The sequence below is a fragment of the Sminthopsis crassicaudata genome, chromosome 4, assembly GCF_048593235.1.
Source record: "Sminthopsis crassicaudata isolate SCR6 chromosome 4, ASM4859323v1, whole genome shotgun sequence".
NCBI lineage: Eukaryota > Metazoa > Chordata > Mammalia > Dasyuromorphia > Dasyuridae > Sminthopsis > Sminthopsis crassicaudata.
In genome coordinates, this window is record NC_133620.1 from 349,422,210 (window position 1) to 349,436,990 (window position 14,781).

The 14,781-nt window shown below is 47.4% G+C and overlaps 1 protein-coding gene across 1 annotated transcript; it reads left to right on the plus strand.

Annotated features, from left to right (window-relative positions):
- Positions 1–9,726: 9,726 nt before the first annotated feature.
- Positions 9,727–14,401, plus strand: CISD3 (CDGSH iron sulfur domain 3). The gene is made up of 4 exons (XM_074261342.1): positions 9,727–9,880; positions 11,268–11,315; positions 13,400–13,513; positions 13,907–14,401. The coding sequence occupies exons 1-4, from the start codon at positions 9,833–9,835 to the stop codon at positions 14,084–14,086; spliced, it is 390 nt and encodes a 129-aa protein (XP_074117443.1). The 5' UTR covers positions 9,727–9,832; the 3' UTR covers positions 14,087–14,401.
- Positions 14,402–14,781: the final 380 nt, after the last annotated feature.

Sequence of the window (14,781 nt, forward strand, 5' to 3'; positions counted from 1 at the left end):
TAATCACTTTTTATTAATGCTCTACAGGCAGTGAGGGAGAAATGATAAATTATCATCTTGTCCTTAATCTAAACTTTGAAACACTTTCACCCCTTCTCTTCCACCCCTCAAAAATAGCATCCAGAGATCTCCTGAATTTATACTGTGTCATCTTAGAAGGGTTTCCCACCCTACTAGGTACATTCTAGCTGAAGTTAAGGTATTTAGGATGATAAGGGAAGTAACTATTTCTGAGCTGAGGTAGGAAGGCAGGTTTAGTGCCGGGGCTGAGGTCCCCTTGCTGGGCCTTGGCCCAGCAGATCAGAGGCCCCTTAGGGTCCCTGAGAGCCCCTCTGAGCTGCAGGCCTGACCCCAGGACTTTGGGGCTGGAGGCGAGGATGGAACTCCCTAGCAAGTTTAGTTTAGCCCCCATGAATGGGGAAGGAAGCAGGAAGGGGTTGGGCTATGGTTCAGAGGGCCCACCTGGCATGGAGGCTCTGCAGGAGCCCAGCCTTGCAGGTGCCCCCTCCCAGGCCTTCACATCAGGTAGATTTCCTGAGAACTGACTTAGACTGAGGGGGGGGAGGGGGGAGTCTGGGAAGGGGGAGAGGCAGATTTGTTTAAAGGTAGCTGTCTCCGTATCTTGGGGAGGGGAAGGATGTGGTTAGTCGGGGAGGAAGCTGAGTTGGGAGATTGGTGAGAGTGGCAGGGGTATGTGTTGCCTCTCCCAGCATTTCATCTGACCTGGAGATGGGGGAGGGGTTGGGGGGAGGGAGAGGGGGGATTGGGGCGTCAGACTGCTTGCCGGAAGGGAGGGCAGGCAGGGAAGGGCAAGGCCTGGTCTGGGGTCCCAGTGCTTCTGTCTGCGTGGGTGAGTGTCTCCATAAGTGCTGTGAGGGCGAGTGGGAGTGTGTGTTTGCTGCTGTGTGCGTCCCGTGGGGGTGTGCCTGTGAGAGTTTCTCTGTGCCCGTGTCTTGGGGTGGGGGTTGGGGGGAGAGTCATGCGTAGCACTTACTCTTGCTTTTGATCCGAGCATCTCCAATCTGTCACATAAAGAATTATACTTTTGAAAGTTCCCTTCTCCACCCCCACCCTCAGCGTGATATTTTCTTCTTTTAGGAAGGGAGGCCAGATTTTCCCTTGGTTTCCTAATATGCAGCTCCCCCGCACACACACACATACACATATACCATGTCCTGACTTGGAGGTGGGGGGGGGAAATCCCCTGAGATCTAGGACCCTGGAGTCCTGAGAAGAGTCCCCGGGGTCTGGCCTTGTGCAGGGCCACAAGGGGAGGAGGGGGCTTGGAGATCCGGGACAGGCCTTCCTCACCCTGAGCACCTCTTCCCAACCCTGAAAACATTGTAATCTCCACCAGCCCCACGCTCTTCTCCCACTGCCCTATCTTACCCTGTCCAGCCTGCTGTCTAGCAAGAAATGGGAAGCTTGTAGGAGAACGGGGTAGGGGGAGACATGGTGCCCTCCCCAGTGCCCTTCTCCCAATACTGTTCCACTAGCAGGGAGTGGGAGGTGACTCCTGGGAAACGAAGGTGAAGTTGAAATGGGGGCAAGATGGGAACCTCCTCTCCCAGATACAGCTGTGGTCCACCTGGGTTCTTGAAATGTCTGCAAGGGAAGTGAGGGCGATGGGATGGCTGACCACTGGTCTTCTGTCTCACTCTGCCCCAAGATAGCTGCAAGGGGCCCCCAAATGAATGCCTCTGTCACCTTTTCTCAGGCTGGCAATGAATTTCATCTCAATCCGATCCTGATTTTTTTTCACCCCTTCTCCCCCCACTCCCACCCCCCAGATACTCAAGGGAACTGGAGTGGAAGGGAACAGCAGTCTGCAAAATCCAATGTTTGTTCCCCCCCCATTTCTGAATCCCCTTTCCTCAACCCAAGAGATAGTGCTTCCCATCACCCCCCTCTTCACCCTGTGGTGTGTATAACTCAGATCTTGTATCTTTGTATAACTGATGTTATTTGTACAAAGGGCAGTTCGTAAACAGCACTTGTTCTTTTAATAAAAGAATGTTTTACAAAAAAATTGTCCACAGCTAACATCATCTTGTCTAATGATACTGATTAAAATAGACCATTTGACATAATAGGGCAGTGGCCTGGGAATAACACAGAACTTGGCTTTGAATCTTAGTTCTGACCCCAACTGGTGGGCCTTGCACAGGGCACTCTGCGGTGAAGGGGAAAGGGCCTTTCTGGAGTAGGAGGAACTGGGTGTAAAGCTTCCCCTTGCTACTTCATACCTGCAAAATGAGGCCATTCCAGTACAGGATCACTCCCTATACCTTTTAAGTTTTTGATAAAATGGAGGAATTGGACTAGATCAAAGCTTCTTAAACCGTGAGATCAAGTAACTGAATATGGGGGATTGAAAAATTAAGATTTATTGATAAATGTTTGATTTGTATGCCTGTTTTGTATACCTGGGTTGAGTAAAACTTTCTCAGGTGAAAAGTGGTTGTGAGAGGAATTTTAAGAAGCCCTGGACAGGATGGGTCCTCGGGTCCCTTTCAGCACAGATGATTTCCCCTAACCCGTTTCTTCATGGGGTGCTGTCCCATATGAGATGGCCTGAGGCTACACATGTTTACTTGTTGAATATGTTAAGGGCAGGTGAATGGAACAGACCCAGAGGAACCTGCTGGGGAGTGAGAAGGACACTAGATAGCCCTCCCCAGCTGTGTAGGTGGGTGGCAGCAAGTCAGGCTCCTGGGGCTTGGGAAGCAGCTAGCAACAGGCCCTATCTGCACCCCAAAAACTCTGGGCCCATGCAGCCACAGATGCCTATTAATGGTTACCTAGGTGGGGCAGGGCATTGTGTCTGCTAAGTCCTGGGCTGGGGAGGTGCCGCCAGAGCTGGCTCTACTCACCATGTGGCCACAAGTGAGTCACCAGTCCCTCCTCCATAAAACAGAGCAATGCTTGTGCTGCTTCCCTCATTGGGTTATTGTAGGGGGAAAAAAGGGTTTTATAAGCCTCCAACCTCTGTGAATCTCTGTTTTTTTCCTATAGGGACCATTGGGGGGTTTCTTACTTGTCTTTGGAAATCCAGTGTTTCAAACGTGGCAAACGCTTAATAAAGGCTTGATTTAGAGGACTCATGCAAACCTAGAAAGCAAGCTCTAGGGTCCGTGACATGTCCGAAAGTTGGACATGACAAAGTACGCAAGATAGATCGCTAATAGAAGGCCTGAAATTAAGGGGGTTAAGGAAGGCTTACAGTTTGAAGTAGGGTGTTAAAACACCGGAGGGCCTGTATTGAATTAAACAGTGCCCCCCACAGTAATAGGAAGAAAGGGCGTTTGGCGGAAAAGTTCTGTTTCCGGCATGTTGAATTTGAGACACTTTGGGGACATCTATTTCAAGATGTCCAGAAGTAAAATTAGAAGAAAGTTTGGGGCTGGATACACACATCCAAGAAGCATTTGCAAAGAGATGGTAACTCTTGAGAGCAGATGAGGAAAGGAAGATAACACAGAAGGGAAAAAGACTATCCAGTGGGACTTATTTGCATGAAGATCCAGCAAAGGAGACTGTGGTGGAAGAACAATGAGATGGCTGTGTCACAACATCCTGGAGGGGAGAATTTATCCAGGAACAGAGGGTGATCAGCAAATCAGTCCAGAATGCTAGGGAAGGACTAAAAGGATAAGTAAGAAGAAAGAAAACAGGGCAATTAGGCAGCACCGTGGATAGAGCTCTAGCCCCAGACTCAGGAGGACCAGAGATACTAGCTGTATGAACCTGGGCAAGTCACTTAATCCAGGTGTGTAAGAGAGAGAGACAAAGACAGAGAGCACTTTATATTGGTGATCAAAAGATCAGTGGTCATTTGGAAAAATTGGATGTTAGGACCTAGATGACAAAGAGTTTAGAAGTGAGTAAGGCAAATGGAGGCATTTAATGTAGCAAATGAATGTAGATGGCTTTCTGAAAGAGTTTAGGGCAGTAAATGATCCTGTCCTTAAACAGGAACAAACATCCATTGACTTTAGTGTTGAGTAGGGGGCAGCGAGGTGATACAGCAGACAGAGTGTTGTTCTGGTCCACGAGACATCTTCCTAAATTGAAATCTGGCCTCACATACTTAATAGTTATGTTCCCCCCAGCAAGTCCCTTCACTCTGTGCCTCAGTTTCCTCATCTGTAAAGTGAGCTGAAGAAAATAGCAAACCATTTCAGTATGTTTACCAAGAAAACTCAAGAAACCGAACAACAGAGGTATTAGATGGTCTCCTTGAAGGGAGGGTGGCAGGTCTGGAGAATATTTTAGGTATGGAAGTACTGTGAGCAAAGACTGGAGATGGAGAAGAGTCAATAAGTCCTCAATTTAGCTTTTGAAGCCATTCACAACCTGGTCACCACCTATTTTTATTAAAACAGGACTTTATCCAAGGTAGGCATTAATAAATGCTCCTCTTCTTTCTAACTTATTTTGTGTCCTCCCTTCCTAGCTTCTCTCATGGCTCTGCTTTCTACATTAAGCCTTCCTGATCCCTTCCCCCAATTGCTAGGCTTTCCCTCCTTAACTACCTAACTTTTAGTTTGTATTTACTCTGTACATACTTATATAGGTACACTTTCTCATCCAGATAGAAGATAAGCTCTTTGAGCACAAGGGTTAATTCCTTTTGTTGTTGTTTTGATACTTTCATAGGCCTAGTACACAGCTGTTTATTAAGAAGAGGGGGACATGGATCGTGTGAGATTCTGCCCTCTAAAACAATATAGTTGGACCTCATGTTCTCTGTGGTCCATTCTAGCTCTGGCTTTGATAATGTGTGATACATGACTTCATTAATATTGGTACGTTCTCCATCATTTTTACAGGCTCAAAAGTTTCTGTAGGACATTTTTCTTCTAAACATATATCCACATTTATCATTCTACATAAGAAAAATCAAATTAAAAAGGACAAAAATGAGTGGGAAAAGCACAAACAACAATAAAAAAGATGAAAATGCTATGTTGTGATCCACATTCAGGCCCCATATTCCTCTCTCTCTGGATGCAGATCCAGATCCCCATGACTGTCTATTGAAACTGGCCTGAATCATCTCATTGTTGAAAAGAGCTGAGTCTATCAGAATTGATCTTCATATAGTATTGTTGTTGCTGTGTATAATGATCTGGTCCTGCTCATTTCACTTAGCATCAGTTTCATGTAAGTCTCTCCAAGCCTCTCTGAAATCATCCTGCTGAGCAATAATATTCCATAACCTTCATATACTATGACTTATTCAGCCATTCCCAACTGATTGGCAGCCATTCAGTTCTTTGCCACTTACTACAGAAAGGACTACTACAAACATTTTGCACTTCTTTTGAAATCTTCCATGATTAAATCTACCAGCACAGTTGGGAATAAATGTGTCCCAGTAAAGTTAATTCTTATAAAACAAATGTTCCTCTCCTATTTACTCATGTAAAAACACTCATAAAATTTTTAGCACTAAACACTTTCATATGTAAAATTTTGTAGAGAGAGCTAAGTGCAAAAATGGATAAAGCAATGAGTCTAGAAATGAGTTAGAAAGACTGTGCTGATAGCCAGCTTCAGACTTTTAATAGCTATATGACCTCTCTCTGTCTCAGTTTCTTTAACTGTTAAATAAGGCTAATAATAGCTCTTACCTCCCAGGGTTGTTGTGAGGACAGCAAATAGGAGCTTAATATGAAAACACTTCCTTCTTTTTTCTTTCCTCCCAAAGGCATACACCTATTGGAAAGAATAAAAATCTCACTAGTAGTGCCTATTCTTACTGAGAATTAATAGGGATATGGAGAAAGTGGCTGGAGAAACTAAAGACTTTTGTCTTTGGGTTGTTGGTTTGTTTTTTTTTTTTCCCCTCAATAGTATTGTATTTTTCCAATTACATGTAAAGATAGTTTTCAACATTCATTTTTGTAAGATTTTGAAATTTATTTTTATTGTTCTTCCCTAAGCAAACTGATGCTATATGTTATACGTGTACAATCATTTTAAACATATATTTCCCTTTTAGTTGTGTTGTGAAAGAAAAAATCAGAACAAAAGGGAAAAACCATGAAAAAGAAAAAGCAAACAGCAACAAAAAGTTGAAAATAGTGTGCTTTAATCTGCATTCAGTCTCCATAGTTCTTTCCTTTTGAGAATGATATTTTCCACTTCAAATCTATTGGAATTGCAAAGACTTTGTCTTTGCCAGAAAGGATAGAGTGTGGGGTAGAAAAAAACAACACTAGATTTGTGGTGGATGACCTGGGTTTGACTCTCCCCTCTACTACTCACAGCTTATGTGAGCTGGAGCAAATAACTTCCCCTAACTGGACCTCAGTTTCCTCCTCTGTAACTTGTTGGTTGGATTAGGTAATTTCTAAGATCTCTTCCAGTTCTGTATTTTATTATCATATTGGATAATGGGCCTGTGGAACCTTTTGCGGCCTGCAAATCCCAGACTACAGAGCTGTAACTCCTACTTAGCAGCTCAGTTTCCATTTTCAGTGATTTTCCAGTTTTGCAAGTTATCTTCCCTCCAGGATTTCCCTTTCTCTAAAAGAGGTCCCTTCTTTACTCCCAAATCATAAGATTTTCTTCCATGTTTTGGTGTCCCAATTTCCCTTGGGGTTCCCATACCTTTTCTTCCATGACAGAGAAGGGCTAGGATTGAAGGTTTGCTCCTGGAGTGATACCTCTGCAGCTGCTCACTGGAGAACATACAGCTCCTTTCCCTCAGCGCAGAGATGGGGGGCTGCAGGTGTGGGATGTTGCATTCACTGTTATATCCAGCTGACGCCTAATGATTTTTTTTTCTCTTGCTGAGAGACAAGGAAAGTCAGTCGGTCAATGAGCATTTATTAGGCACCTACCTGGTGCTGGAGACTGATCTAAGCCCTGGGGATAGTTAGAAGATAGGTAAAAGGCAGTCCTAGAGCCCAAGGAATTCAGTCTAAAGAACTTTGTGGTAATGACTGGGGGGAGGGGAGAGGGAGGAGCAATATAGTGACCATAATATAAAAACAAAGGATTATCAATAATATACAATTTTTAAAAAATAGTGGTTGGTTGTTGAGATAGACACCCAAAACAAGGCTGCGGCAGCTGCTGCAAATCCCCGGCCCTGCCCAAACTCCGCCAGGCTTTTTTCCTTTGGGTCTGGACTCTTATGTAAACAAGGGGCCTGGTCAGCAACTTGTACTGGGTGTGGTGCTCCACCCGGGTGCTCTCCTAAGCCCGGGAGACTGGGACTTGCTGCTGCAGGATGGACCTTGGGTCTGGAAGTCTGGATGGGCTGGTACCTGGGCCTCCACCTGCTTGTCTGTAACAGCCTGAATCTGAGGTCAGGAAATCTGAGTTCCTGTTCCTACCCATGTCACCAACACAGTGGGTATTTAATAAATGTTTGCTGGAGGAGTGATTGGTGAACTGCAATGAGTTTCCTCATCCGTAAAATGGGGATGGGGAAGACTGGAGGCCTCGAAGGGCTCTTCAACTGTAAGGATTCTTACATATCAAGCTCACAGGACTAAAGGGCCTTCTTCCCGTTTAAGTTTGTGTGGTGCACTTGCTCTCTCCCCCCACCCCCTCTCTCTGACTCTCCCTCTGTCTCTCATTTCCTCCTCCTCTTTCCCCCTTCTCTCTGTCTCTCTCTGAGTCTCTCACTCTGTCTCAGTATGTGTCTCTCACTTTCTCTGTGTGTCTCTGTCTCTCTCACTTTCTCTACTTTTCACTTTCTCTGTCTCTGTTTCTGTGTGTCTGTCTCTGCTTTCCGTCTCTCTCACTGTGACTCTCATTTTGTCTCTATCACTCACTCCTTCCACCTCCCTTCTCTCTCCCCTTCCCTCCCTGCTTCCATCTCTCCTTCCTTCTCTCTGTCTCTCTGTGTCTCTCACTCTGTTTCAGTATCACCTTTCTTTACTAAAACACCTTTCCTCTTCTTGTTTGGCCTTGAAGAGAACCGTGACATCAGGAAGGTGTTGCCCTGACAGGGCAGTAAGCTGCATTCAAATCCAGGGCTTTCTTCTCCGGAGCCTTTGGGTCCCTACTCGAGGTTTTCAGCGGCACCTTTGCCTCAGGCCGGATAAGCGGCTGCTGCGGCTCAGTTTATCCCCATTTGTGGGGAAGGAAATCAGGTTCAGTACATTCCACTGCCGCCTATGCAGCAAGCCTGGAATTGTGCTAAAAAGCCCGGATTCTTAGCCTTCAGGGCTTCAGCGACTTCAGGTCCAACACACTAGCCACTGATACCTTCCTTTGCTGCCCCGGGAGGTCTCGGCCTCCTCCAAACACAAGAATCAGTACCGGAGAGTAGGCAAAATCAAAGGCCTCGGGCTACACGGAAACAGCCAGGGCTAAAGACGGGCCCTAAAACTGCGAGCCCTTCCCTCCGCCGCCTCGGATTGCCGCTGGGCCCGCTCAGAGACGAGGCCGTGGGAACCCCGTGGCGGGTGGCCGCCACTGGAGTCAGGGGCCTAAACTTTAACGTGGAGGCCCCGTCAACCACGCAGGGGTTTTGAGTGAATGCAGCGTGTGCAAAACACCGGGCACGCACTTTCTAGTGAGGGAGGGGCCCCTGGGGAAGGTTTTCCTCACAATCCAAACGGGAAAATGCCCGGTCCTTAGAGTGCGGGTGGGGGGGGGGAGGATAAAGGCCTGCTGATAAAACCCGACCACTGTCTAACGCTGAATTGCTTGACCGTGTCACTGTGTCACGGGCTTTGGTGGCAAGATACCTCAGTAACCCTGACAGTGGCCACCTCGCAGGGGGCGGTCTGCACGGAAGGGCACGTGAGCCAGGGCGTATCGGACACACACGTGCACACTCCGTCGGCTCGTGTGCACATACGAGTACTGCATGTCGTGGGCAGCGGGCACGGGCCTGCTGTCGGGAGGCTCTGAGTTCAGCCACGACTTCAGACACTTCCTAGCCCTGGTGGTCCTGGCCAATCACTTAGCCCCACTTACTCCAGGTTCCCCCTCGGTAAAGAAATGGCCCACCACTCCAGCGTGTCTGCCAAGAAAACCCCAAATGGGAGCGCGGCCTAACGCGACTGAGCAGCGTGTCATGTACGTGGGTCCTTATCCTACGCAGTCACCCATCCGGGTATCCCTGTCCTTTGATCCTCACAGCCCTGCGAGGTAAGTGCTGCTATTAACCCCATTTTACAGATGAGGAAACTGAGGCGGGGGGCTAAGTAAGGCTCGCTCAGCCAACCTCTGAGGCGGGATTTGAGCTGCTCTCCCTGACTCCGGCACTGCCGCCACTAGAGCGCGAGAGCCGGGCACAGCCTCGGGAGGCGGGGGCGGCACAGACATTTGGGAGTCGCCGGGTCCGTGGCCCAGACTGTGGCGTGGTGGGGGCGGCGGGAGATAACGCTGGGAGGGCGGAGAAGTGCCCGGGAGGTAGCGGGGCCCGCCGGGACTTCGGGGGAGGGGGTCGGGAGTTCGCCGCTTCTTCTGCAGCTGGGGGCTCTTCTCGCACTTTACTGTGCATGCATGTTGTGGACGCCGGCCACAAATGCGCGCATAGAGCCTTTCCCGCCAGGGCTCCCCTAGCAACCTCGGCGCTCTCGTCCCAGATTTAGGGTGGGGCGCAATCCGCGGGGAAAACAGCTGGTGCCCAGGGCCGCGAGGGCTCCGCGGCGCTCCGCTAGCTCCTCCCACCGCGCCGGCCTCCCGCAGGAAGGGGAGGGGAGAGAGGAAGAGAGGCTGGGGGCGGCGCGCGGAGGGCGCGGGGCGGGCGCATCCCTAGCGCCCCCGCGGGAGAGCCGGAGGCCGCACCGGGACGCCGGGGGAAGGTGACCCGGCCACGGGGCGGGGCCGGAGGCGGAGTCCGGGGCGCAGCGCGACAATGGCCAGCGCGGTGGCCGGACTGCGCGCTGTGGGCCTCCGGACTGCGGTGAGAGGCTCCGGGCGGGCCGCGCTGCCTGCCCCCACGCGCACCCCCTCCCCAGCCGCGACCCCTCCCGCGAGTCCTCTGCTTCCTTCCTGCCCTAACCCCTGATCCTGGCCTCGGCTCCTCCCCCTCCACTCCGCCCCCCCCCTCCGCGTTCTCCTGCCCTTCTGGCCTCCCCCCACTCATCTCCCTCCCCCCATACGTGTTTTCTGCCCCCCCAATCAGGTTTCGCCCCCCTACTCTACTCGTTTTCTCCCCCACCCTAATGACGTTTTTACCGTCCCCTGATCGGGTTTCCCCCCCCTGCCCTTAAACGTCTTCACTCCCTGCCCTTATCACCGTGTCTCCCCTGTTTCCTCATCACCTTTTCTTCCCCCTCTCCTAATCACCTTCCACCCCGTCTCCCGTCCGCCGTCCTCCCCATTCTCCCTCCTCCCTTACACCAGTCTCTCCCCTCCCTAACCACCTTTTCTCCCCCTCCCCCTCTTACCCCTCCCCCAATCACCTTCCCACTCCTCTCCCCTGTTCTTTCTCCCATATCCCTTAAATCCTTGCCCCAGGTCCTTTTTCCTAAGCCTTCTTCCCAACCCCCACTAACCCTCCCTTCCCAGGCCTGATTTCCCTTCCTACACCCTGCCTCCCTTCCAATTTCATTTAGGGAATTGAGTAGGAGTGAGGTCCCTTCCACCTTTCTGAAAGCCCCCCTCTCCAAGAAAGGTTGTACATTGGGAATCAGGAGTCAGTTGAAATCCAGGCTCTGCTCTTTTCTACCTAAATGATCTTGGGCAAGTCATCCACCCCACTTAGCTGGGTAAAACGAAGGGGAGCTGAACCAGAGGCTCTTTAAAGCCCTGGAGTTCCTGGTCCTGGTCCTCTTTCTTTGGTCCCACTGCCTTTTATTCCCGAAGTCTCTTGGGTCTTCTCAGGTAGTAGTGGTTTAGTCATTTTCTGTTGTGCCCGCTTCTACGGGACCCACTTTGGGGGTCTTCTTGGCAGACACTAGAGCGGTTTGCCATGTCCTCCTCTAGGTCATTTTACAGTTGAGGAAACTGAGGCATATGGGGGTTAAGTGACCCATCCAGGGTTACACAGCTGAGAGGTGCCTGAACCCCAGTCTCCAAGCCTGAGCCCCCTCCCCTCACCACTTAGCAGTCTGGTGTTTTATTAGCCCATTCTGCAAATTTTCTCTTCATTTTGTTCACCCTCTTGTATTTCATTTCTTCTTTTCTCAGTTTCTTCCTTACTTTCCTCAGCCTTGGGCTATTATGATGGATTAAAATATTTAAGGGGCCCACTACTTTCAAAAACTTCAGGATCAACTTTTTAAAACTTATTTCATTTTTCCCTCTTCTCTTTTCTGCATTGTTTCTGTCCCCATCCCTCACACCAGGGTGAAGAGCTGAGGTGGAACCAGATCAGGGTGTTCTCTTCTTGGCTGGTAAGTAAATACTCTCAGGAAAGGTTTAATTAGCTCATCTTGTCCCTCCTGGGGAGTCCCCGAGGAATGATGTACTTTGGCCAAGGCCATGTGGCTCTAGGCCTTGGCATTTATATCACCAGCTCATTTCCTCATGTCTCTCATTTGAAAGGCAGTGATTTCTTAAGGTTCCTTAGGGTTAATGCTTATAAATTTTACCCAAGTCATCCCTCAACACCTGCGTGTGTGTGTGTGTGTGTGTGTGTGTGTGTGTGTGTAATCAGAGAAAAGGAAAGAGAGTCTTAGATAACAGGTTAGTGAGAGATCAGTTTGTCTATATATAGATATATATATACACAGACATACATACAAAAATACATGTCCACATATATTTATAGAGACATAGAGACACAGACATGCAGGGAAAGTAAAGAATGCATATTGGCAGGAAGAAAATGAACTTCTAGGGAAAGCTGAGATAGTGGGTCAGACACATGAAATCATAGAGAGGGAAAAGATCACAGGATTATAGAATTTGTCATTCCTTCCCTTGAAGTAGCATGTAATAATGACTAGAATCTTGAATTTTTAATTAGGAAAATCTGGAAGCAGTTCCTATATCAGATACAATTTCATCATTTGTAAAAATGGAGATCATAATATCATCTAGCATAGAGGATTGCTATGAGGAAAGGGTGTATTTATTATATACGCACAGAGAAAGTATTTCTTAAAGCTCTGGACCAACTGTTCTTACCCATTTTGTGGGTGTCTTGGATCCCTTTGACAGGCTGGTGAAGCCTAGGGATTCCTTCTCAGAATATTTCCTTTTAAATGTACAAAAGAAGCCAATTATATTGAAGGTAATTATCAAACTATTTTAAAAACAAGTTTATTATGCCCCAGGGACTGTAAAACTGTGTATATCCTTTGAGTCAATAATGCTAGGTCTATATCCCAAAGAGATCAAAACAAAAAGGACAAGAAGCTGGCAGTCAAAAGTGTTCATAGCCACTTTTTTTTTTTCTGGTGGTGACAAAGAATTAAAAATTGAAGGGTATACCCATCAATTGGAGAATAGCTGAACAAGGTGTGGTATGTATTGTGATGGAATACTATTGTGCTATAAGAAATAAGTAGGATGGTTTCAGAAAAACCTGGGAAGACTTATATGAATTGATGAAAAATGGACAGAACCAGAGCATTATCGTTATACACAGTAACGGTAGTACTGTATAATGATCAACTGTGAATGAATTTGTTAGTCTCAACAATACAGTGATCTACAACAGTTCCAAAGGACTTGGTGAAAAATGATATCCTCCTTCAGAGAAAGAACTTTTGGAATCTGAATGGAGATTGAAGCACACTTTTTTAAACTTTTATTTTTCTTTATTTTTCCTTTTTTTAAATTATTGCTTTTTATTGACAGTACATATGCATGAGTAATTTTTTTTTTACAACATTATCCCTTGCACTCACTTCTGTTCCGACTTTTCCCTTCCCTCCCTCCCCTAGATGGCAGACAAAACTTTTATTTTTCTTGTTTTGGTTTTGGTTTTTTGGTCTGCTTTCTTTTGAAACATAGCTAATATGGAAATGTTTTATATGACTATATGTGTATAATCTTTATCAAATTGCCTGCCTTCTCAGAGAAAGAGGAGGAAAAGAAAAGGAAGGAAACAACATTTTAAAAGAAATAATAGAAAATTATTTTACATGTAATGGGAAAAAATGAAATCTAGCAGTTTAGAAAAGAGCATTTTAAAGTTCTTGGACCTTCAGTGAACAATTTTTATAGTAATCACATTGTAAAATCAAACAATTTTAAAAGGCTTAACTCTGACCACCTACTTCCTGACAGAAGGGTAATGGTCTGACTTATATGCAGAATGAGCTATACATCTTTGGACATGGCTGGTATGGGAGCTTGTTTTGCTTAATTAGGCATATTTGTTATAAGGCTTTTTTTCTCCCAATGGAAAAATAGGTTGGAAAAGAGAAAAATACATTTTTAAAAAAGGAACAAGCAGTAAATTGAAGGAATAGGGGGAAATTTTATTTTAGTATAAAAATTATTAAACGCATCCCTTCTTTATCCTTAGGACAAATGGATTCCAAGGAAAAAACCTCTGGTTGCTCAAAAAAAGCCCATCAAGGTGTCCCTGAAGGCAGGGAAAACATATAAATGGTGTGTGTGTGGCCGAAGTAAGAACCAGGTAGGACTCTCTGTAAGAGTGAGTTTTGGGTAGGGGGCAGCCTTTAGGACCTCCCCTTCCCCAGTCAAGGCTATTCCTGGCTGCCCTCTGTGGGGCCTCAAGAGACTTTTTCACTTTCTCTGCCCCAGGGAAACCTTTCTGAAAGTCAGGGCCATGAGGAGGGGGGAGCAAGTGTAGCTCATCCATTTTTGTTGGGACCTGATCTTCCTAATCCCCGCCTTTTTAAAAAATTAATTCATTTCCCATTCCCCACCCGAGTTCCCAAGGAATCCAATTGACTTTCCTCTCTCATCAAACCGGGGCTCCCTGCTCGGGATGCCCTCCCTGTCCATCGCAGGGACCTAGAGGGCAGGGGCCTGAGTGACCGTGTTTTCGGCCTTCCTTCCTCCTTAGCCCTTCTGTGACGCCTCCCACCTCTTCCAGGCAACGGGCCTGTTTCCTCTCAGGTTCAAAGTTAAAGAAGACCGCTCAGCCTTTCTTTGTGCCTGCAAGGCAACCTCGAAGCCCCCCTATTGTGACGGCACTCACAAGAGTGACCGGGTACAAAATGCCCAGGAGGGCTCCTCGCTCTGAGTGGTCCCACAGAAGAGGCCTTAGGTTTGGGTTGGTGACCTCCCTTCCAGGCACCTTGAAGGGCTCACTCATTCTTGGGAGCCTGCCTGCCATCCCACCAAGAGATCCCCCCAAGACCCTTCTATTCCTCCACACCTGGGTCTAGACTCTACTTGTCTCCGATGGAGGTGGGAGGTTTTTGGTGTCATTCCCTGGATTTGATCTCTTGTCCTGTTTTTGGAGTGTAAGGGTTCTTGGTCCCCTCCCCCCACAGTCTAGAACCCAGGAACAATGTATTCATCCCCATCGGGCACCATTAAATATACTTAGAAATGGTTTTTCTCATTGTGTTTCTTTTTCTTAAATTCCTTTTTTTCTATTAATGTGAGTAGGAGGGAGGATCCAGCTCCAGGACTGCTGACCTGACACATTTCTCTCTCCTCTATTTGAAGGCTTCATCTCATTAGTTGTCAGCTACTCACCCAAAGCCCTCATTTGACTCTTGAGGAAACTGGGACAGATTAGAATGTATTCTTCTTGAGGGCCCTTGCTTTGTATTGTCCACACTTACCTGGCACCTAGGACCAAGCTTGTAACCTGAGGCTTACAGAGTCGCCTTTACCCAGTGGGAAAGCTGGGGGTGTTTTCACTGGGGGGGGCAGTATTTTTTTTCCAAAGTCCTTTCTCTAGCACTCATCCAAATCTCGTTGCCCTTG

What these genes read in the sequence shown, in the direction of transcription:
- CISD3 (XM_074261342.1), top strand. Translation starts at nt 9,833, where the DNA reads ATGGCCAGCGCGGTGGCCGGACTGCGCGCTGTGGGCCTCCGGACTGCG. An exon ending in GGGTGTTCTCTTCTTGGCTG is followed by an intron (nt 11,316 to 13,399) that starts GTAAGTAAATAC and finishes CTTTATCCTTAG; the next exon opens with GACAAATGGATTCCAAGGAA. An exon ending in GTGGCCGAAGTAAGAACCAG is followed by an intron (nt 13,514 to 13,906) that starts GTAGGACTCTCT and finishes CTTCCTCCTTAG; the next exon opens with CCCTTCTGTGACGCCTCCCA.